Source organism: Ochlerotatus camptorhynchus, unplaced genomic scaffold, assembly GCF_037179485.1.
Source record: "Ochlerotatus camptorhynchus isolate MF236.1 unplaced genomic scaffold, CSIRO-AGI_Acam_v1.1 ptg000443l, whole genome shotgun sequence".
In the NCBI taxonomy this organism is placed as follows: domain Eukaryota; kingdom Metazoa; phylum Arthropoda; class Insecta; order Diptera; family Culicidae; genus Ochlerotatus; species Ochlerotatus camptorhynchus.
In genome coordinates this window covers 1,041,157-1,065,709 of record NW_027040929.1, presented here as the reverse complement: position 1 = coordinate 1,065,709, position 24,553 = coordinate 1,041,157, and the positions used below count along the sequence as shown (strand labels likewise).

The window sequence follows — 24,553 nt, the reverse complement described above, 5'->3', positions numbered from 1 at the left end:
CGAGTGCCGGGGAGGCCATTTTCTCACCTGGAACCTATCGAACCTTTCATCACATGGGCCGGCAACAACGGATTTACTTCCCTTACGAAGGAAGACTTGACCAGAGATTATTTTGCCTCAGAAAAATCGCAATAACCTTGCTGGGATTGTACCTAGTCACACTGAGGTGAGAAAACAGTCATGCTTACTACGCAACCACCGGTGCCATCAAAGATTGTACTGTTAACGGGTGTAAATTTGAAGTGATGGCAAAACGGTCTAGTCCTTCATGGGTGGAGGTATCTGTAACGTGTCCAGATGTGATCAATGTGAACTGAGAACTCAATATGACTTCCGTTGAACTTGTTTTAGAATTCTGATGTGCTTTAATTTGTCACATGATGGGTTTTGGCCCAAGTCAGAAACTGCCAAATTAACTACTATGCCCGTTAATTACCCGTAATCACCATTTTTGTGATAAGGTTAATGTAGGTTTCCTACTAGTCGTATATCAGCTTTATTGTAATTGTAATTGCTCAGTGCATATCCCATGCCTTCAGCTAAGTTGACATATCTAGGGACCAATCCCCAGGTCTATGCACCTACCGTCCTTCCCGTTGCACTTGTCAGCTTGTGCCATACTCTAGACTCACATGGATGGTCGCATCCGGGTCCTCCCCTGGGAAGGCTCAAGTATCCGTCCAGGTTCTGGTACATTGACTTATATCTATGCATAATTGAAGCTACTACTATTTTCAATTTTCTAACTTATTAAATGGGTTTGAATTGTGTTGAATAACAGCACTTCATATGTAATACTAGTTTTACAACAATAGAATTGAATTTATTATTCTTTAAAGCAAAATGTTTTAATCTTTATTACTACTGCTATTTGAAACGAGATGCTTTAAATTGGCCATACTAATATATAATACAATATACCTATTTATAAAAAATAGATTTACTGACTATGTGAATCTGATTTTGATCTAAAAAGTGATCAGTGAACGGGCACCATATGATACATTTTCTCACTATGAATCTGTCATTTCTAACCTATCTGAACTATTTAATAAATGGAAACCATAACATGGGCTACGTTCCCCTCAGCGGACCTTCCGCCTACTATATCTGTCTTATCTCAAATACCAAATGTCAATGGTTTGAATGCCAAATAAAATGTACATGCAAATTTCCAAAACACACTTTTGAATTCGCATGTAATTTGAGAAAGTCAGAAACTGTATATTTCCCCGGGGCACCCAAAACACTTCTGGATGTGGCAAATGCGTTCGTTGGCACTCAATATCACTACAATGGAATTTATCCTCCAATGCTCATGGGATGTGATACGTCCCATGAGCTGCTTGACACGTTACAGGTCATTTACACACACTCATTACCCGTATTCGCCAGGACAAGTTCCGATCATATCTGCGGAACCAGTTGCCAACTTCCAAAAAAACTCAATAGCGTTGTATGGAATTTCATTTGGCGGATGGTGCGTCCAATTCGGTTCAGTGGTTGCACTAGTGATCTAATTATTGAAGTTTTTTCTGTATATTTTCCTTAAAATATGACTTAATTTAATTTAACTGATGACTATTAGTTGCAAAATTAAGAAATAGCCTGAAATCATATGTACAATGTCAATCATATATCACAATATTTCAAATACTGAGTATCAAAAACACATGTTTTATCATTCAACAATTGATCACTGATTAGCATGTCACCATGATCGGTAAACGTCGTGGTCATGGACAAATGCTGTAAGTAAACAATGTGAAGTGCACAACAATTGGGTGGTGTGAAACAGTTGGAAAATTACCTTAATAGATCAAAGAAAAGAAAAACCCTAATATACTACCATTTTGGTTGTCTGAGTTGTTAAAAATTGCGTTGATTATGCCAAATTTAGATCAATACTACACGAAGAATATTTTACCCGACGATTAAAATTTATAATTATTTTCTGTGAAGAAGAACCTATTGTTTGATTTTCTTTCACTACAAATCTACCAATACTATATGAAAAAATGATCCAGAATTTAAAAAAAAATATATATATATATAATGTTTTCTATAGTTTAAGGTTCCAAAAATTCATATAAATTTGTGCGATTTCTAACGCACATGTAATTAAGGCTATATTGGGGAAACAATTACACGACAATTAGTGTAAATTCACATGACACATGACTTGAATCGCCCAATTTTGCGTTCAAACTTAACAAATAACATTTTACGGGTTGATTAAAATTCATAACTTGTTCCTGCGGTGGTATGGGATTTTCACCAGAATTATGGGAGAAAGTCAATCAACAATATTTCCGGCCGATGGGGATTCCATCCAGAATGAGCAAACAAAATCTGGAATCGTGCCCGACCATCATCGATTTGGATAAAACTAGGCACATATTTTTGTTATGACCGACCAAGTATTTTCCGTCCATTTTGACTCAAGAATAATTTTTGAAAAGGACCTATGTGTTTTTGTGCACACATTATTTAATAAATTGTAGTTCGAATACAGCTGGTTGTAGAGAAAAACTAACTAAGAACTATTTGTAGCGAACTAATTAGGATTTTTTCAGGGTGTCCATTCAAATTAAATTTTTCAATTCCCGGTTTATTCTGGTTATTAAAAAAAAAAAAAAAAAAAAAAAAACAATACAAAAATTATTAATTTTTTTCAGCAGAATTGTAGTATAACGTCTACTTTGTAGAAAAAAAAATATGAGATGAGATTTACATTAGCATGTTGATGATCGAGATCTTCAAAATCTAATGGGATCATGAATTCTCATAAAATCCAATAGTGCCCTGAAAAAATTAGCCTAAATGTTGTTTTGGTATGTCGGAAAAGCATATATGAATGCAAGAGACCTGAGCAGGAGCAATACAGTATTAAAACATTATCAAATCTTCCTGGTATTTAGATCTTGAAGTTCTATAAGCCAATCAACATTTTGTGGGATACAAAGATGTGTTACCAAAATATTTATCATTCTCCAAATTTTCCTGGAGATATGTTAAAGGTTAATCACGGAGACTCATAAAATCATTCAAAGTTATTAATTGTATTTAACTATGTTATCAAAATATATTGATATCGGATCTTAGAGTTCTGCAGACTCAACTTTCGATGATTCGACTTAATGATGGAATGGGTAAACTTTCGTGAAGCCCCATAATATCATTGGTTTGGTTTATTAGGCTTTCCAACATGCCTGGAGTTCATATCTTTGTTTTTCTTACTATCAACAGGCTGAGTGTAGCCCCAATGATGTTTAAGTGAATAACATTAAAATACATAGCCCAGCTTACTAAAATATACACAATACAATAAAATACATGGTCATTCAACGGTTTACTGCGTCAGATAAAATACGGAAAAGCGCCGGCGTAGCATCTCTCGTGTCAGGTTGAAATCGAACACTGAAGAAACTCGATTGAACACACGTTGAAGGCCGTCTAAAGCACCGTTCATGCTATAGTTAGTGCGATGCTGAGGCAATCTCAACATAGCGTTATTTCGCAGCGCTCGGGGTTGGACGTTCACGTTGATCTTCTCCAGGATTGTAGAACAATCAATTCTACCCTGTAAACTATCCGCGATTAGCAGAGCCCACGAAGTGTCTCTCGGAGTACGTAGAAGCTCCAGATCAATCAATTGACATCGACTTTCATAACTGGGTAGACGAAAAGGGTTTCTCCAAGACAGCTTCCTCAGAGAAAATCGAAGAAATCGACGCTGAACGAACTCAACTCTTTCAGCACCATTATTATAGCTTGGCTTCCATACTGCAGAGCAATATTCCAGGGTGGACCGCACCAGGGAACAGTATAGCGATTTGAGATAATATATATCGGAAAAAATCTTTGCAATCCTGAAAATAAATCCCAAAGATCTTGACGCCTTGTCGACAACAAACGAGATGTGTTGCTTATACGTTAACTGGGAATCCAGAATAACTCCCAGGTCTTTTACGTGGTTGACACGGCTGATAGTTGTTTCCTGAAGTACATCATTGAACATGATCGGTTCCTTTCTGCGAGAGAAGGTGATAACTGAACACTTCGCGAGGTTGACCTCCATTCGGTTCAAGTTGCACCAGTTAGCAAACGCTTCGAGCTGGCATTGGAGGAAGTGACAGTCATCGATAGAACGGATCCGTATATAGATTTTAAGATCATCTGCATAAAGGGTGATACGGTCAAAATTTGGTCAAGGGAAAACGCGTGTAAATCGGTGAAATCGTTTATTTAAAAAATCAAATTAAATTTCTTTTTCAAGTTCAATTAGTATAAAATTCAGGAAAAATATTCAGTTAGGCTTCCGCTTTTCCAAATCCGAATTGCCGGGCCTTACGCTTGACCCCTGCCATCAGATTTTGTACAGCCACCTTGTCCACCTTCTTCGCCGCAGAAAGCCAGTTTGCCTTGAACTGCTGCTCGCCCTTAGCAGTTTTTTTGGTCTTCTTTAGGTTCCGCTTGACAATAGCCCAGTATTTCTCAATTGGGCGGAGCTCTGGCGTGTTGGGAGGGTTCTTGTCCTTGGGAACCACCTGCACGTTGTTGGCGGCGTACCACTCCATGGCCTTTTTACCGTAATGGCAAGATGCCAAATCCGGCCAAAACAGTACGGAACAACCGTGTTTCTTCAGGAAAGGCAGCAGACGTTTATTCAAACACTCTTTCACGTAAATTTCTTGGTTGACAGTCCCGGAAGCTATGAAAATGCTGCTTTTCAAGCCACAGGTACAGATGGCTTGCCAAACCAGATATTTCTTTGCGAACTTTGACAGTTCCATGTGCTTGAAAACATCTGCTACCTTTCCCCTTCCTTTTGCCGTATAAAACTCCTGTCCCGGAAGCTGCTTGTAGTCGGCTTTGACGTAGGTTTCGTCGTCCATTACCACGCAGTCAAACTTCGTCAGCATCGTCGTGTACAGCCTCCGGGATCGCGCTTTGGCCGTCGTATTTTGTTTATCATCGCGATTTGGAGTCACTACCTTCTTGTAAGTCGATAGTCCGGCTCGTTTTTTGGCTCGATGCACGGTTGTAGACGATACACCCAGCTTATTTGCGGCATCTCGGAGAGAGAGGTTAGGGTTTTGCTTGAAACTACTGGCAACTCTCTTTGTCGTCTCAGCGGCTTCCGTTTTTTCGATTTCCCCCCGATCCAGACTTCCTGGCTGTCGACAAACGTTCCCCAAACACTTTAATTACATTTGTAACGGTTGATTTGGCAACTTTTAGCGATTTTGCCAACTTTGCGTGCGAGTAGCTCGGATTTTCGCGATGCGCGAGCAAAATTTTGATACGCTGCTCTTCTTGCTTGGAATTTTGACAACTGAAGAGTGAATTCCAAAATGAAAATAGGAGCAACATTCTACACACACACACCTTCAAAATGAGGGGTGTTCAGGTTTTTTAAATGCAAAATTGAAAGAAATACGTCAAGTTGATATTGACCAAATTTTGACCGTATCACCCTTTACGATAGACGAGGGCCTTCGAGGACCAGATTCACGTCGTTAAAGTGTCGTTTCATAAGTGTCCTGACTAATATTGTGTATCTGGTTAGCACAAAGCAAAGAAATTAGATTTTAAATCATCTCTGGAATAATCATCTAATGATTATTTTAGTTCGTTGATTGTTTCAATCGTGTCAAAAATGCACAAAAAGTTGCTCTTTGTTATTAGAAGTTGCTTCATCCTGGAGATTGTAGAGGATGACTTACACACAGAAGCTGCTCCATCCTGGAGATGCTTTCTAAATGTTCGCTTTATCTTCAAGTTTATATAAACTAACAACTGTCTTCGAACTAACATTTTTCAAATAATGTGTGTGCGAAAACATATAGGCCCTGTTCAAAAATTAGTCTTGAGTCAAAATGATCTTCTCACCTGCGGAAAATATTTTTATATCATACTGAAAATATGTGCCAAGTGTCAGATAGTCGAGTTCGGCGACCGACCGTTTTGGCGTGAAATCCGTCCGATGTATAGTAAGTGTTAAATAATTGACCCATATCAGCCTGCTTTCGTTAACTGTTGGTGCTATAAAGAAAATACAATCGATTAAAAATACCATGCGTCTCTCATTGCAAGCCCATCAGAAAATTTAAAGTTATATTTGCATACCTACCTCGTCTCAATCTACATACGCTGATTTTAATTCTGCGCATTCCTATAGTTCCTTTTTATCTCAGAAATGTAGATGAGCTATGAACAATTTTTATACAAACAACCAGTGTTCGCAAAATCTTTCTCAAATCTCATTCATTGAGCCTCCCTGTGAGAATAAACTCGCGTGTAAATCTGGCAAACAAATCTTAAACTTGAGATTGTCATGCATTTTCACGCACTCAAGTTGTGTTAGTTTTCCATGCACTGATGCAAAGACAACAGTAATAACAGTAAATAACGCCAAAATATAAACCAATGAATATTTGAATCTGAAAACTTATCGCTGATTTTTGGGCAGTTAAGGTTTGCTAGGCAAAACTAATAGGTGAATAAATTCACGCATGAGATTTGAGTTTTTGAGTTTTTCCGAACACTGCAAACAACATTCTGTTTTGTTTTTCAGTAATTTTTTAAAGACAACCCTTAACGTAAACCAAATCGATATATTCAAGTTCGATATCAAAAACTGAACACAATCGATATATGTAATGCATAAAGTACTCTTTACTTAGTATACTACACAGCAAAAAAAATAATTTTTGATGATTGAAGTGCATCCTCTTGGATGTAATATTAAAATTAATTTTTTGCTGTGAATTAATGTTCTAATTACGGTTAAGGGCCACCAACATTAGATCCGGATCTGGCGTGTTGCTGACAGCTAAAACTATTGTCAAACTGTTAAATTTACATGAACGCAAACGGATGAAATATGGGTGGCCTCCAGAAATTTTCTACTTGCCTTATTAGTACGAACCAGGCACAACTTTTAGCTAATATAAGGATCTTTTTAAATTAGTTATCAATTGAGAGCTCGACCAAACCGGGAATCGTACCTGCGCAGTTCCAGGCCAACTAACGAAAAAGAATTTAATTTTAGATTTTATCACTCATGAATATTCGCATAACTGTTCGCTAGCCGGAAATGAACCATGTTTGTGCTGGAATTGACTCTTGCCTAATTGTTCAGAATGAAGGAGATGAAAGTATAGAGTTGATAGTTTCGTTAAAGTACAGCGGTGTGAAAATTGTATATAGAGAGTAGACAGCGATCAAAGGTCAATTTTGAGGAAGGCACGAATCGGGTTAATCATCTCCTTTACCAAACTCCCCTGTTGGAGAAGGATGGTGAGGGTTGACGTGTTATTTAGTCCTAACAATCGTTTCCAATGCACAAATAACATAGATATTGCGTGAAAAAAAATGTACTTTTATGATATTGTAGTTTTTAACAGTTTTTTTCTATAATTTTTTGGCAAACCCTGTGATTTATTTTCAGTGTGTATTTTTGTCAGAATAGCCAAGCCAGTTTCCTACAACTTTGTCTCTGACATCATTTCGATTAGAAGAGCCGTTTTCGTGCTATGATATATTGAAAAATGTCTAATACACCATTTTGAAATATTAGGCGTCAGTCAAAATGGCCGAATTCCGACACAATCTTGGTTCATTGCCCCTAGCGAACAATTAGGCGAAGTTTCATGGCGAAGAGGGAAAACCAAAATCGATCCGTCAGGTGGCGTGCAACTGCTTGCCTGCAACCTCCTTCATAACGTTCTTTTGTAACCAGCTACTAAGCTAGAGATACTAGAGGTCTTCTTATTGATGACTACAAATTTAATTTGAAAAAAGACTAAGAACCACCTTGAGAACTCTGGAGGTATAATCTGTACTTCAAGGATTTCAGCAGTAAATTAAGTAAATTTCTGGGAAATTTTCTCGACTTTCTTGTGCTTTCCATCCAATATACAAATGCATAATATTCATTGGTTATAAAGGGTGTCCACAGTTAAATTGCATCACTTAGATGTAGTCGCCAAAAATAAGTCTCTCAACCGATTGCCATGAAATGTTCAGGGAATGTAATACTATATATAAGCTTGGTTTCACTATATTTCTTCATCAAATCCAAATGCCCCTTCTTAATTCCACTCATAAGGTTTTGTACAACGGTTGAACCGACATTTTTCTGCTTTCAACCATGATTTCAACATTTCCTGCTCCGTACTGACAACTTTAGAATGCTTACGGAATTCGTGCTTCGTTATAGCCCAGTATCTTTCGATCGGGCGCAATTCCGGGGGGATTGTGATCCTTCGGCACGAAATTGATCCCATTCGTCTTGTGCCACTTCAGAACGTCCTTGGAGTAGTGACAAGAGGCTAGATCCTGCAGAAAAATTGTAGGAACGGTGTGTGATTCAGTCGTTTCTTCATGGGAAGTCGTTTGGCCATTTACGGTTGTAGTTGTTACGAAAGGCTTGCTCCGTTTTACGTACGAACAAATCGCCTGCCAAATCATGAGTTGCTTTAGGAACTTCGACACCTGCTGTTTCCTGAGGGACTCTGAAACATCGAATTTGTCTTTTGCAGTCACATACTGGTTTCCCGGAATTTGTTTGAAGTCCGCCTTTACGTATGTCCATGATACAGCAGTGAGGTTTTGTCAACATTTGTGTGTACAGCTTACGTGCCCGCATTCTAGTTTTCCTATTTTGTCGTTCATTGCGGTTTGGTGCTTTCTGAACCTTGAATGAACGTTGTCCTGATCGTTTCTTGACTTTCTGAACGAAACTTTTGGTTGCATTTTTTTTTTTCGCGACATCCCGCACCACTCGCTTGTGATCTTCAACTCAGTACGGAAAACTTTTTCTTGCACTCACTTGCTTCCGATCGACAGTTGAACGTTCTCCAACACGTTTTATGACACGAGAAACAGTAGGTTGTTGGATTCCCAACATCTTTCCGATGGCTCGGTGCGAAATATATGGGTTGTTGAGTTCAGTACGCACAATTTTCTCATCCATGCGTTGTTCTTTCGACTCCATTTTCAAAGCTACTAGAAATTTCACAATGAAACCTTAGGCAGTGTAAACAATACACGCTGAGGCTATCTCACCCAACATTTCATTAAAATTAACCCAAAGGGCAAAATGCTACAGTTTTTTTTTTAAGTTATACAATTTAGCTGCGGACACCCTTTAATAGAAAGCTCTCAATTAATAACTGTGGAAGCAAATGAAGAAAACGATGCTGGGTCATTACGTCGAATGTTTACTAGGTCGAATGGCCATTAGGCCGAATCACGGTTCGGAAAATTATTTTTTCAACGCTTAGTGAAGAAAATTAGCTAGTCTGAAAAATAGATCGAACAGCCAGCAATAGAAAAGGCAAGTCCATATTAACTCTAAAATCCTCAACGTCAAAAGGCTACCACATTTCAATTTAAAACATTTTCAGAATAAAAAGATTGTTTCAAAATCCTATACAGCTCATCAAAACTTGAGGAGTTTGCGTTTTTTTAGATGGATAGATAAAACATCAGATCAGAAATGACGGAGTTATGATAGTTTTAGCATGTTTCAGTATCAGACATTGGAGGTTTGAGAGTTAAAGAAGAAGGAAAAACTGCTAAAGAAAATCAAATAGAAAGAATGATCAGTTTGGATTCAAATTGCAAATTTTGTTCATGGTGCCAAAAATCACGAAAACAGTAAAACTCGAAAGAACTGTGCATGTTTGAAAGAAAAAATTAAAAACGTTATACAGTAATGACCCGATTTTACTAAACCCATTCACTTTTTTTTACAGTTGTCTTATTGCACCACTCAAGTAACCAAATTCATAAAATTATGTTGAGTAAACTGCTATACAACCAAAACCAGTCATACAAAGATAATATAAACTGTTATAGGACATGTGTGTTGCTTGGGCAAAGTATACCTTAAACATCCATCTTGAAGATGAATGAGAAATGTTTGGATTTTTTTTTAAACTAGTTCGTTCATTTACTAGGCTCAGTCGTGTGTGACACTTTGCGGAGCCAAAAATCAGTAATGCTTGAATTTACATTTTAAACAGCAGTAGTTCTAGGTTAGTATTGGGTACCGCTAGAACCTCTAGGCACATATGGTGTGTTGAATGCATACAGCCAAGGGCAATACGTAAACAACGATATTGAATGCGTTCCAATTTAATTAGGTGACTTTTTCTTGCTGAGAGGAAGCAAAAAGAGCCATACTCAAGAACTGAAAGAATAGTCGTTTTATACAGTTTAATTAGGTCTTTCGGGTGAGCACCCCACCATGTCCCGAAAATTGACACTTTTGTTTCAAATACGTAATGTGGGAACCCCAAGTGCATTTTGAATCAAACCAGACTCCAAGGTATTTGAAGCTTAAAGATTGGGTAATGTCTCTGCCCAAAAGATTTAGACGCAGTTGGGCTGGAAACCGCTTCCTTGTAAACACTACCAATGCAGTTTTTTGCGGTGAAAACTCGATCCGTATATTTCTTGCCCAGAAAGACAGATTATTTAGGGAATTTTTCAATGGTCTTTGCGAGATCACTAGCACGGCATCGTCTAAGCGTGCATCGATTATCTAAGCAATTATCAATATCTTTGACATAGAAATTATAAAGTAAGGGACTTAAACATGAACCTTGGGGTAAGCCCTTGTAGCTAATTCTAGAAGTTGTCAGTTGACCTAGATTGAAGGTCATTTATTTTTCTGACAGCAAATTATACATGAAATTGTTTAAAATACCGGGTAATCCACTACTGTGCAAATTGTCTGACAGTATGTCTATGGAAACAGAATCAAATGCACCCTCAATATCCAAAAAAAACTGAAGCCAATTGCTCCTTGTGCGCAAAGGCCAGTTGAATATCAGATGAAAGCATCGCTAGACAATCGTTTGTTCTTTTAATCTTTCGGAAACCAAATTGCGTATTTGAAAGTAGGTTGTTTGATTCAACGCAATGGTAATGTTTGGAATTACGGCTATGTGAAATTATTGAAAGTTAAAAGTCTGATGCTTGCTGTATGTTGATTACTTACCAAATTCCTAAACCTGAATCTTCGAAAGTTCAGTGCACCTATAAAATTACTTCAATACCAAAAAAAATCATCCAAGTCTCATAGATTGGTGTGAGAAAAGAACAACTAGCTTTTAAAAGAAGGAAAAATAATGTGATGGCATGTTTTGTTCATGGTGCCAACTAACACGAAACCAGTTTAAGTAATAATGGCAGTAATTGCTTGTCAAGCCTGAACCATCCAAATTTCGGGGGATATAAGTTAAGCAATTTCCTTTCTCAGTGTCAATTACTCAGGCATCACTTGACACTGAATCGACAAGTAGTGGGCGAAATACGGGTATCTGTCAAAAGATAAGCAAATATAAAGGGATTAAAAGAAAATAACTTCATATGGGATTCCGTTTAGACGCTTGACAAATTTAAGACATCAAAAAATTACAGTCAGAGCTCTTTCAACAAAATTTTTCAGGTTTGGAAAAATCATCTAAATGATGAAAATCTTTAAAACATAGTTATGCCTAGAAGCTCGTCAAACTTTTTTTTATTTCTGGGGAAGCAGGAAACCATTCGGCCTGATGACCATTCGACCTAATGACCATTCAACCAGTCTCGATTTGCCTTAGTGACCTACGGCCTAATGGCACTGCAATTGCTAAGGCTTGGTGGCACTTTCATAACCTTTTCTATCGTGAGTCCACATGGTTTTCAATAACATTTTCGCATGCTAATCCCAAGTAACAATTTTAGCTTTATGATGGTTCTGAAGACCATGATTCAGACTTGTAGCATGCTATAAAACCTCTATTAAACTTGCAATGTTACTAGGGAATGTCTTCTTGATCTACATGGTAGTTTCGACAAATTGACGTTTGAAGCCATTCCCAAGGATTTCGGTTTTTTTTAAGTATTCAAGTCTACTCTAAGCCTCATAAACCTCTTCAAAACCCTGATAAAACCAAAATTGTTACTTGGATTGCTTCCAAAAGTAATACTCAGTACTAAGTAAGTAGTACACTTCACACTTAGAAAAAATCATGTAAATTTAGGTGCTCTGAGACTGACATATACGAGCGTCAATTTTGACATAAAATCGAGTTATAATAGACGCGAAATTCAGCTCAATCAAACGTACTTTTCGTCGAGTAATTTTACATGACATGTTTGTTTACGTCTCATCCTTTATGTCAAAGGTGAATTCCGTCACGTGTAAAATTATATATTTCTAAGTGTGTTGTTAAAAATTGGATGAGGTAACAACATTTTGTGACGTATGTCTGCTACTTGAGCAGTAATTCATACGTCGATAGGACTATTTGCTCGATATTTTAAATTGAGGGCGGGACATTTAAAAAAGGAAATATGGCATACCTTCTCGTTACCATGTTATAGCAAAGAGGTGTTCCACATAATTGACATATTCCAGAACTATTGAAGGTCCTCCATCGTGATAAAATTATCAATTTCTACGATACGGCCACTCAAATTTCTATACACATCTTATAGTTCAATTAAGAAAAGGGTATGCGCCTTCGCACGCTTTTACAATACTCATTACATAGATTTGCCTTACGACTACAACATTTTTACTATATTCAGAGAATCAGGATCTTTAGATCCTCTCTTGCTCTTACGCACACGACAGGGAGACGCATGGCTGAACAAGTAGTTGATGCTCGTTTGCCGAGTTCCTCCAAGATTCAGTTTTCAACTAGGTTCCTCATTAATCCTTTAAATTTGTCGAACCTCTTAACGGAATCCCTTTATGAAGAGCTAGGAGTGGGTGGGTATATTTCCTTTAAATTCCGTTATAATTGCTTATCTTTTGACAGATACGCGTATTTCGTCTACTACTTGCAGACTTCATCAGTGCCAAGTACTCACCACCACAGTGATGTTGAGTACTTGGCACTGATGAAGTCTGCAAGTAGTAGACGAAATACGCGTATCTGTCAAAAGATAAGCAATTATAACGGAATTTAAAGGAAATATACCCACCCACTCAAAGCTCTTCCTCATTAAGCCAATTGATCAAGTTTTCTACTTCTTTGCCTTTTACTGTCCAATGGTTCCAATATGATGCCCAAAATCTCCCCTCAATTGAGAAGCAAACAAAAGTAGGCGTTCAAAAAAAAATGTCTACCCGATGGCAACTCGTTCATTATCGCTGCTTCGAATTCGAGAACGTATTCAAGCACACAATCCTAATTGAAGGATAATCGAGTTCAATTTAGTTATTTGAATTTAAAATTTAATTTTATTCACAGGCTCATCTAATAGCAGCACTAACTACATACGCCAGCCACGTGGAAAATCAAATACTTGTCGCACGTGTGAATAACTCACGCGATAATTTCCCCGCGCACTAATGTGACGTTGAGCTCGCAATTGTGCAATCCTTTTTACCCAGTTTTTTTTTCCCACGCATTAAACACTATCTAACCGTAAAAAATAATAATTAAAAAGCCTCGTGTGACAGCATGCCTAATTTTTTTCATCCGCAGAGACTGACATTCCATAAGTGATGCAAAAACGAAAAAAAAAGAACACATTCGACAAAACGTGTTAAACCAGAGCCTACTGAATTTCACGTGACGCCCGGCGAAGAGACAGCGAGCTGCTTGCTGTTTTTGTTTGTTTGAAAAATCGAAACATATCAGCATTTTTTCACTAATTAACTATTATTTATGCATGATTTATTCATATTTTATTTTCTCGTATTGTCCCCGTCCGTGTTCCCATGCATGCACGTCCCAATAATCGAATATGTATGTACCTATATTCCCTATCTCCCAATTCATGCCACAAAAATCCATCATCCATCCGTGTTCGTGTACCAAGTAGCGCCAGTAGCCGTTTGTTGTCGTTGTCCCTTGTGGAGATTTTGGTTTATTTTCGATTTTTCGAGGTTGGCCAATACTTTTCCATCGATTATATCCGCTGAACGCAATTATCTTAGGATCGTACTGAAAAACAGGACCATGGGTGTTTGTAATTCGAGTGACAATTATTTCAGCAATTGAAAAAGTTTTTCCAACAATCAGACTTAAATGGTGTTTTTCTGTTTCTTCCCACAACACAGCCGGTCGGCCGTCATCCGAGGTCGGGTAGTGACGTCGCTGCAGATGGGACTGGTCGGAGTGCGCGTCAGCACGTCTACACCCCTGGAGGGCTTCACACTGACCCGCGACGACGGATGGTTCGATTTGATGGTCAACGGAGGCGGCGCCATTACGTTACAATTTGGAAGATCACCATTCCGGCCGCAGACCCGAATCGTACAGGTTCCTTGGAATGAGGTAGTCATAATCGACACCGTCATCATGTCAACTATGGATGATAAGGAGAAAACTGGACCACCGCATACCTGTTTCTCGCACGACTACGACTCGATGAAGCCCGTGGTGCTGGCGACGTGGAAACACGGCTTCCAGGGAGCTTGTCCTGATCGTAGCGCGATCCTGGCGGAATCTCAAGTCGTTCAAGAATCCCTGGCAATTCCTGGAACGGGACTAAACTTGGTATACCACAGCAGCAGAGCTGCCGGCTACTTGTCAACAATCAAACTACAATTGACTCCGGATACGATTCCACCAACACTGAAGCTGATACACCTTCGAATCACCATCGAAGGTATCCTGTTCGAACGAGTCTTCGAAGCCGACCCAGGAATCAAGTTCACCTATCCGTGGAACAGGCTCAACATCTATCGTCAGCGAGTTTACGGCATTACCACGGCGGTCGTCAAAGTTGGCTACCAATACACCGATTGTAAGGACATCATTTGGGATGTTCAAACCACCAAGCTGAGCGGTCACGATATGAGTATTTCCGAAGTGGGTGGATGGAACCTGGATATTCACCATCGGTACAACTTCCACGAAGGTATCTTGCAGAAGGGTGATGGTTCCAACATTTACCTGAAGCACAAGCCTCGGGTGATCCTGACTACCATGGGCGACGGACATCAACGGCCGCTGGAATGTACCGACTGCAACGGAATTGCCTCAAAGCAGAAATTGCTGGCACCGGTAGCCCTAGCAGCAGCTCCAGACGGTAGTCTGTACGTTGGTGACTTCAACTACATCCGTAGAATCATGATCGACGGTACCGTGAAGACTGTAGTGAAACTCAACGCCACTCGAGTTTCCTATCGCTATCACATGGCACTGAGCCCACTTGATGGTTCACTGTACATCTCTGATCCCGAATCCCATCAGATCATCAAGGTTAAGAACAAGGACGATTCGCATGATCCAGAGCACAATTGGGAGCCGGTCGTTGGCAGCGGAGAACGATGTCTACCTGGTGATGAAGCTCACTGCGGAGATGGAGGTCTAGCCCGAGATGCCAAACTGGCTTACCCGAAGGGGGTTTCCATTTCCTCGAACAATGTCCTGTACTTTGCCGACGGCACCAACATCCGTATGGTAGATCGGGACGGAGTCATCAAGACCTTAATCGGTAATCACATGCACAAATCACACTGGAAACCAGTTCCCTGCGAGGGAACGCTCAAGATTGAAGAAATGCACCTTCGCTGGCCCACCGAGCTCACTATAAACCCGCTGGACGACACACTGCACATCATCGACGATCACATGATCCTCCGGATGACCCCCGATGGTCGCGTACGAGTTATCGCCGGTCGGCCCCTGCACTGTGCTTCGGCTTCCCCGACAACCTTCGATTCGGATCTCGCCGCTCACGCCACCCTAGTTATGCCACAAAGCATCGCTTTTGCTCCATCCGGCGATCTCTACGTTGCGGAAAGCGACTCGCAAAGAATCAACCGTATTCGAGTGATCGGCACCGATGGAAAAGTAGCCGCCTACGCTGGAGCCGAATCCAAGTGCAACTGCCTCGAGCGAGGTTGTGATTGCTACGAAGCCGACCACTACCTAGCTATCAGTGCCAAATTCAACACTATCTCGGCCATCACCGTCACACCCGATGGCCACGTGCATATCGCCGATCAGGCCAACTACCGCATCCGATCGGTTATCTCAAGTCTTCCAGAAGCGGGCACCTCCAAGGAGTACGAAATCTATGCCCCCAACGCGCAGGAGATCTATGTGTTCAACCGCTTCGGCCAACATATCGCCACCAAGAATATCATGACTGGGGAAACGACGTACAGTTTCCTATACAACGTCAACACGTCCAATGGTAAACTAAGCACCGTTACGGACGCCGCCGGAAATAAGGTGTTCCTGTTGCGAGACTACACCTCCCAGGTAAACTCAATCGAGAATACCAAGGGTCAAAAGTGCCGGCTACGGATGACGCGTATGAAGATGCTGCACGAACTGAACACTCCGGACAACTACAATGTCACATTCGATTATCACGGACCAACGGGCCTTCTGAAGACGAAGCTCGACTCAACGGGACGCTCGTACGTGTATAACTACGACGAATTCGGTAGGTTGACCTCAGCTGTCACTCCGACCGGAAAGGTCATCGACCTCTCGTTTGATCTAAGCGTCAAGGGAGCTACCGTTAAGATAACGGAAAACTCGCAGCGAGAAGTTTCCATGCTGATTCAGGGATCATCGGTTGTGTCGCGAGTTGGCGAAGCTGCCACCAAGACTACGGTTCAGGTTGACGGAGGTACCACCAGTGTTTCACCATGGGGCAATACGGTTTCAGTTGAATCGGTGCCGTACATTCTGCTAGCGGAAATCGATCCTTTACTGGGTGAAAGTTACCCAGTGCCGTCGAAGCAGCGAACCGAGATCAATGGAGACCTGTCGAACCGCTTCGAGTGGAGATACTTTATCAGGCATGTTCCGGTTAGGGGTAAGAATTCTCGTTCACTGACTCAGGTCGGAAGGAAGCTGCGCGTGAACGGAGAGAATCTCCTAACGTTCGAATTCGAGAAGGACAGCTCGTCGATCACCGTTTCGGTAGACGATAAGACTGAACTGTTGAATGTAACCTATGACAAGTCTTCCCGACCGATTTCCTATCGTCCGCAGTCAGGTGAGTACGCTGATGTAGATTTGGAGTACGATCGCTTTGGACGGTTGATCTCGTGGAAGTGGGGTAACCTCAAGGAGGAATACACCTTCGATCGAGCGGGTCGTTTGAACGAGATCAAATACGGAGACGAAAGCTCGATTGTGTACGCATTCAAGGACACGATCAGTAGTCTACCGTTGAAGGTGACAACGCCACGTCGATCAGATTACCTACTGCAGTATGATGATGCGGGGGCATTGCAATCGCTGACGACCCCTAGGGGACATATCCATGCCTTCTCGCTGCAGACTTCGCTAGGGTTCTTCAAGTATCAGTACTTCTCCCCGATCAATCGCCATCCGTTTGAGATTCTGTACAACGACGATGGGCAGATCTTGGCCAAGATTCACCCGCATCAATCCGGAAAGGTGGCGTTCGTGTATGACAGTGCTGGACGACTGGAGACGATTCTGGCCGGGTTGTCCTCCACACAATACACCTATCAGGAGAGTACGAGCCTGGTGAAGATGGTTGAAGTTTTGGAGCCAGGATTTGAGCTGAGAAGAGAATTCAAGTACCATGCCGGAGTGATGAAGGACGAGAAGTTGAAGTTCGGTTCGAAGAGTGCTCTGGCTTCGGCACACTTCAAGTACCAGTACGATGGCAATGCACGGATGAGTGGAATCGAGATGGATATCGATGGAAAGGATTTGCCGATTTTGCGGTACAAGTATGGCCAGAGTTTGGGAACGCTGGATGCGATAAGTGATCTTAGGATTACGAGGAATGCGTTCAATCGGACGGTGGTGCAGGACACTTCGAAGCAGTTCTTCACGATTACGGACTTTGACGAGCATGGTCGTGTGAAGAGTGTGTTGATCAACATCAAGTCGTTCGATGTGTATCGTTTGGAGTTGGATTATGATCTGAGGAATAGAATCAAGACGCACAAGGTGATGGTGGGTCGTGTGACTTCGCTGGATAAGGTGAACTACAATGCGGATGGCCACGTGAGTGAGGTTGTGGGAACGAACAGCTGGAAGTATCTGTACGACGAGAATGGTAATATAATTGGGATATTGGAGCACGGTGACAAAACAAATCTGGGATATGACACCGGTGATCGAGTGGTGCAGGTCGGAGACGTGGAGTTCAACAGCTACGATGCCCGAGGCTATGTGGTAAGGCGAGGTGAGCAAAAGTATCGATACAACAACCGAGGTCAATTGATCCACGCTCTGGAACGCGACCGCTTCCAAACCTGGTACTTCTACGACGACATGGGCCGACTGGTGGCCAGTCATGATGAGAAGGGCAACGTAACGCAGTACTTCTATGCCAACATCAACTCGCCGGAACTGATTACGCACATTCACTACCCGAAGGTGTCCAGGACGTTCCGGTTCCTGTACGACGATCGGGATATGTTGGTAGCGGTGGAGACGGGCGAACAGCGGTACTACGTGGCAACCGATCAGAATGGATCGCCAATCGCGTTCTTCGACATCAATGGTAACATTATGAAGGAGGTTCGCCGAACTCCGTTCGGTAAGATTGTGAAGGATTCGAACCCGGACTTTTTCGTACCGATCGACTTCCATGGTGGATTGCTCGATCCGAATACTCGACTGGTGTACATGGAGAAACGATTGTACGATACAGCGGTGGGACAGTGGATGACTCCTTCGTGGGAACAGCTGGCTACGGAGATGCAATTGCCGACGGATGTGTTCATCTATCGATTCCATAATAACGATCCAATCAACCGGAAAGAGCCGATGAACTACATGAACGATCTGAAGTCCTGGTTGAAGCTGTTCGGATACGACGTGACCAAGATGCAGGGATCGAAGTACACTAAGGATATGATCTACAAACCGAATGCTATGATCAAGTCACCACAGTTGGCGCCGGACTTTGGCGTGATGTCTGGATTGCAGTGTATTGTTGAGAAGGTAAGTTCGGTTGGATTAGGAGGGGTGGATTATTGATGAGTTTTTCTTTTATTAAATAGGTGGACGAGAAGTTCTCCGACTTTGGATTTGTGCCGAAACCGTTGCTAAAGATGGAACTGAAGACGAGGAACTTGCTGCCAAGGGTGGCCTACCGACGAGGAGTGTTCGGTGAGGGTGTACTGATCTCTCGGATCGACGGACGGGCGTTAGTCAGCGTCGTTGATGGCTCAAACAGTGTAGTTCAGGACGTTGTGTCGTCGGTGTTCAACAGTTCGTACTTCCTAGATCTACACTTCAGCATCCACGATCAGGATGTGTTCTACTTTGTCAAGGACAATATCATGAAGCTACGTGATGACACGGAAGAGCTTCGCAGACTGGGTGGAATGTTCAACATCTCGACACACGAGATCAACGATCATGCGGGAACGAACGGCAAAGAGCTGAGGTTACATGGACCGGACGCGGTCGTGATCATCAAGTACGGTGTCGATCCCGAACAGGAGCGACACCGAATTCTGAAGCATGCTCATAAGCGAGCAGTCGAGAGAGCTTGGGAACTGGAGAAGCAGCTGGTGGCTGCGGGCTTCCAAGGGCGGGGCGACTGGACGGAAGAGGAGAAAGAAGAACTGATATCGCATGGTGATGTCGATGGATGGGTCGGTGTCGACATTCACAGCATACACAAATATCCTCAGCTGGCGGACGATCCGGGCAATGTGGCCTTCCAGCGGGACTCGAAGCGGAAACGACGGAAGAGCGGAGGATCGCACAAAACGCTAGCGTTGCGGCAACACAGGCACGAAAGCTCGTGAAATAGTACTGGCGCTTTCGCCGCCACGTTAGCAACCCCCTCGTTAGTGTAATATCTCTATCCGATCTGTGAAGCTTTCCAAAAAAAAAAACAAAAATGAAACGTTGCGAAAACAAGATTTAAGCAAATTTCAAAGAGCGCTCTCTCTTTTAAGGAAAATCTTTCTCCGAGAACTGATTTGAAGAAAGAGACGTAAATATTAGAAATATTGTGATACATAGATTTATTTTGGATTATTTTCGTAGGATTAAACAAAATGAAGATAACGATTACGGAAAAGATGATAAGATTGTGCAAAGAAAAAAAAAATACTGTGGCAGTGACAAGTTTTCTACACTTGAGTAAGCTCTTTCTCATTCAAAGAGAATCAAATGACGAAAACATATAGCAGAATGATAATATCAGCAAAAGATACACAACACATACACACACAGAAACAAAATCACAGGAAGCGAAACACACCACTGAGAAGAGAAAACCCAAATTGAAAAAAAGAACACATATTTTTATAGAGATCCCTGGCAGCAAAAAAAAAACAATAAGAAATGCTACAAATTATAAAACGTAAAAATATGGTTTCCGCCATGTTGTGAATGTCGTCATTTTTTCTACGAAACACCGACCCATCATCATCATCAGCAGCAGCAGCATCACAACCAACCGAATCAGAGGATCCGATCGGATAAACAATAATCAATAGCTGTTAGAGACAAATGAAAAATGTAAAAGTCCCCTTGAAGAAAAAAAAAGTCATCAAAATATTAAATGATATAAAACAAACGAATCAAATCAAAACAGTAACACACTCATTGACACTCACATACACACGTATCCACTCAGCAAAGATGAACGAAACACACAAACACATACATAGTCATTACACTCTAAAAAAAATTGATCAGAGTAGGCCAGAAGAGAGAAAAAACAATATTATCATTTTATATATTTTGCAAAGAATGAGAGAGAAAGAGAGAAATAGAAGAAGAAGGGGTAAGGAAGCATACAATGGAGAAAAAACTTATAAATAGTGGAGAATGTAGTTAATTAGATGAAAATTAAATGTGAAATTGTGAATGTCTTTAGCGTGTAAGAAGCAAATAATTTTTAAGATTTAAGAAGCAAAACAACATGAACACACACACATAGTAGAATATGAAAATTAAAAAAAAAATACACAGACTCAAACAGAACAGAAGTAAGAAAAAAACAAATTGGTGTTGTGCGAACAGTGCCATTGGAACTAGTCGATGCTGTGTCACCGTCGTCGAAGACGGCAACAACGACGCATATAAAACTGAAAAATTAACTGACATTTGAAAAAGACTCACAACAACAACAACAAAACCGGAGACAACTCAAAAATGGTCGTGGAGATATTTTTACAAAAACAAAAGAATCTTAATGAAATAACACAAAAGCAAAATAAAGTAAAACGGACTGACTGAGAAATCTCGAATGAGAAAATGAAAAACTCAAATGCGGATTAGAAAATTAATCAACGGAGCAGAAGTTACAAGTGGTGCCATATAAAACCGGAGACGGAGGAAAAGCGCATAGAAGCGATGTGAAGAAAAAAGGGAACGATAAGACACTTAATTAATAGGGTGACAAAGGAAAGAAACAAAAAAATCGTTGTACAGTAATTTAGAAACTTAGTGATAAAATGACAAAGTGAGACAAAAACAGAAAGCAGAACCGAACATTGAGTAGTGAAATCTTCTCCTTCTGCAAATTTTACTGATTTTATCTGGTCGCCAAACGCGTGGTTGCGCTGGCAACACTGTTGCCATCGCATTCCGTTGCTAGGCAACGACCGTCTCCCTCTACATAAATATAAACAACACCCAAACAGTGCGCGTGTAGTAGTGAATCATGGCGTCGCACGTGTTTGTGCGATTTTAATTTGTGCAGAGAAACGCTGTTTTAATTTCGATTCAGAATCGAGCTTAACGTGAGAAATGAAATGTGTAAAAATAAAACAAATGTTAATTTAACTACTCTTGATACACCACAAACGAAACGAAATCATACATACACAGACACAAATCCGTCTTGCTTCCTGATTTTAAACTGATAAGTAGAGAAAAACAAAAAAAAGAAAACAATCTCTAGCAAATGTCGATATAGTAAAAAAAAAAACAACTCGAATGGTTGACAGCAAAACAGACAGTAAAAAAACAAAAGAAGAACAACGGTAAATTCTCTCTTTTCTTGGCTTCTACAGGGTATTTGTAATAAATTCATATAGAAAACAGAATAACAACTTACAAACCACGATACAAGTGAAATAGGACATCTGTATTCAGAGAACAATTCCAGAAATCTGCAAAAGAAAATAAACTAGTTGAATGAAATAGATAATGGCAAACAATACCAAGCAACATAATACAAGTAGAAAAAACAGACACGACGGAAAGCTGTCGGAAAAGACGGCAGTGAAATGGGAAATTTTCTTCTTTTGACGCAGCAACCACTCAAACACCAACACACATGTATACTCGTTTCCTCAGAATACTATCACCAATACTCGCTCATAACAACATTAGACTATTGTTTTTTAGCATTTTCCTCGATCGTTTTAACTGAAGACAACCGTAAACCAAAGGACGCTTATGAATGGATTTTCCTCAAAACTCAGTTTTACATGCTTTCCATTAAACAATATAGAGACACACGCTCTCGCACACAATAGTAGTTTATCGGAGATTTTTTGTAATCGATCTATTTTACGATTCTTAGTAAAAGTTAATATGACTGCATGCCCCCTCCATTTTTCCCCTGTGTATAAATATCACCACCTCTTCCTGTGGTGCTGGACTTACGTTGACAAAGCTCGGTACTTCTCGGATCCTTTAGCGCGAGATACATTTACATGAACGTAGAAACGTAGAGGATTACTACTACAGAAAATAGAAGGGAAAAACTAAAAGGAACGTTGAACTGAAAAGCAATAAAAAAGAATAAGCTTTGTTTCTACGACTCTGTTGCAACTGCTCTCGATGCGAGAGTGGAAAAGACTTCTTTCTGTGACTCGATGTGTTAGTTTCCGGAAAAACGTCCAAAATTGTGCAATCCGAAAATTGTTTCGAATCAACCACGCCTTTGCTGATTGATAAGTCCCACGTTTGTAAAATTATGTATATAATTTGTATAACAAAAAAAAGTGTATTTATTGTTTTCTGACTATCCCACTTCCACGAAATCCTAGTTTTAACTAAACGAAAGGCATTTCTCAAAAATGAACCACTGTTCATTTTTCAGTTAACTAAAAAATGTGTACATATAGATTCAAGCAACCCGGTCACTTTTCTCTCGCTCAGCTGAGTTGTGCCAGAGGTTGATGAAACGATGGGAAATTACTTAGTTGTAGAACCTCTATATTCGTGAAACTTGTCGTTATCAAACAACCCAAACCGACACACACACATACCCCCACATCAATTGCTATAATATAGCGATACACTGTCGGTAATACCACAATTGGGACTTTTTGTAGGACCGTTCCCCATAAGTCTCTTTTTGTATACTTTTCCCAAAAACCCGCCACGAACTAGGACTGTAAAATCAAACGTTTTTAACAAACACATTGGCGATAACCAAATGAAAAAAAAAAGCCATTTGAGAAAAATCAAAGATGCATAACGAGAAATGTGAAAACAACACAAATGTTATCATTATTATTATCACTGTGGTCATGTGGAAACTGGCAGCAGTAGTGAGAAAACAATTGACAAACGAGAGAAACAAACATGACATGAAAAAGAAAAAGAAAACGAAAGCTAGTGAGTGAATCTCCTTTTTTTGTAATATATTAATGCTAGGGACAAACAAAAACGTATATAAAAAAAAAAGAAGAAAACACAACAACAAATAAAACAGTAAATTAACAACAACAACAACAACAAGAAAAAGTTGTATGAAGTATAGAAAAACCTTAAAACAAGAAAAAAAAAATTAGTGGTAAATAAATTGAAGCAAATTGACGAAGAGCGACAAACATAAGAAGCGAAGAAAAAAGAAACACTGTAAAAATTATGGGTAGTGCGGAGGAAGAATGAAAAACCGAAAAGCAACAATATTATTATTACGATTATTATTAATTATTATTATTCATGAAAAACTAATGATGAAAGATAAATAAAAAAATATTTAAAAAATAAATTCGGGATCACATTTTGAAGTCGTCAAACAGGTTATATCACATTCCATTTTGAAACTCTTTTCATTGGAAGACAGATAAACAAAAATCGATGTGTCCATTGAATAGTTTTTTTTTGTTTTACTTTATTTGGGATGTTACTGTTTAATTTTCTCAAAGTTCTGTACAAAGTTATCCTGAATCGGACATTTTACAAAAATCTTTTTTGAAAATTTTCCAAGATCCCAGAATGCACTTCGTAGCATTGAAGAAAATTTCAATGACAACTCCTTATGAATATTGAGGTGAACTGTTTATCCAGCTGAGTGCAATTGTTGAATCACTCCAAAGTCTGACTTGGTTAATTTCAACTGGTAGGGTTCGTGTTACTTGATAAGTTCTAAGCGCGGAATCGTGGCTCGATTGGCCTTGAGAGGTGCAACGTGCGATTTCAAACACAACAATTTTATTGAAATTTGACCTTTGACGTTTCGTGACCGGAGATACAGACAAGCCCCATAGCCCTTATTGGACGCATCACTAAAGCCTAATAGTTCGACACAGTTCGTGTTCTCAAGAGGAAGCACACAGCGGCTGATCCTGGCAGTTTCGATCGTGTGCAGTTGACGTCGATATTCGTTCCATACCTGTTCTTGTTCTGGATGCAACGCTACATCTCAGATTTGC

At 40.3% G+C, this 24,553-nt stretch overlaps 1 protein-coding gene across 9 annotated transcripts in view; it reads left to right on the top strand.

Moving 5' to 3' along the window:
• The window catches only part of Ten-m (teneurin transmembrane protein Ten-m), a 409,761-nt gene extending 385,872 nt beyond the window's left edge, over positions 1-23,889 (top strand). For all 9 annotated transcript variants that reach the window (XM_065234804.1, XM_065234802.1, XM_065234803.1 and 6 more), the window contains 2 exons: positions 14,078-18,914; positions 18,974-23,889. In XM_065234804.1, coding sequence (XP_065090876.1) covers positions 14,078-18,914; positions 18,974-19,729 — 5,593 coding nt within the window. In that variant the 3' untranslated portion in view covers positions 19,730-23,889. The remainder of the gene's footprint in view (positions 1-14,077; positions 18,915-18,973) is intronic.
• The last annotated feature ends 664 nt before the right edge of the window (positions 23,890-24,553 follow it).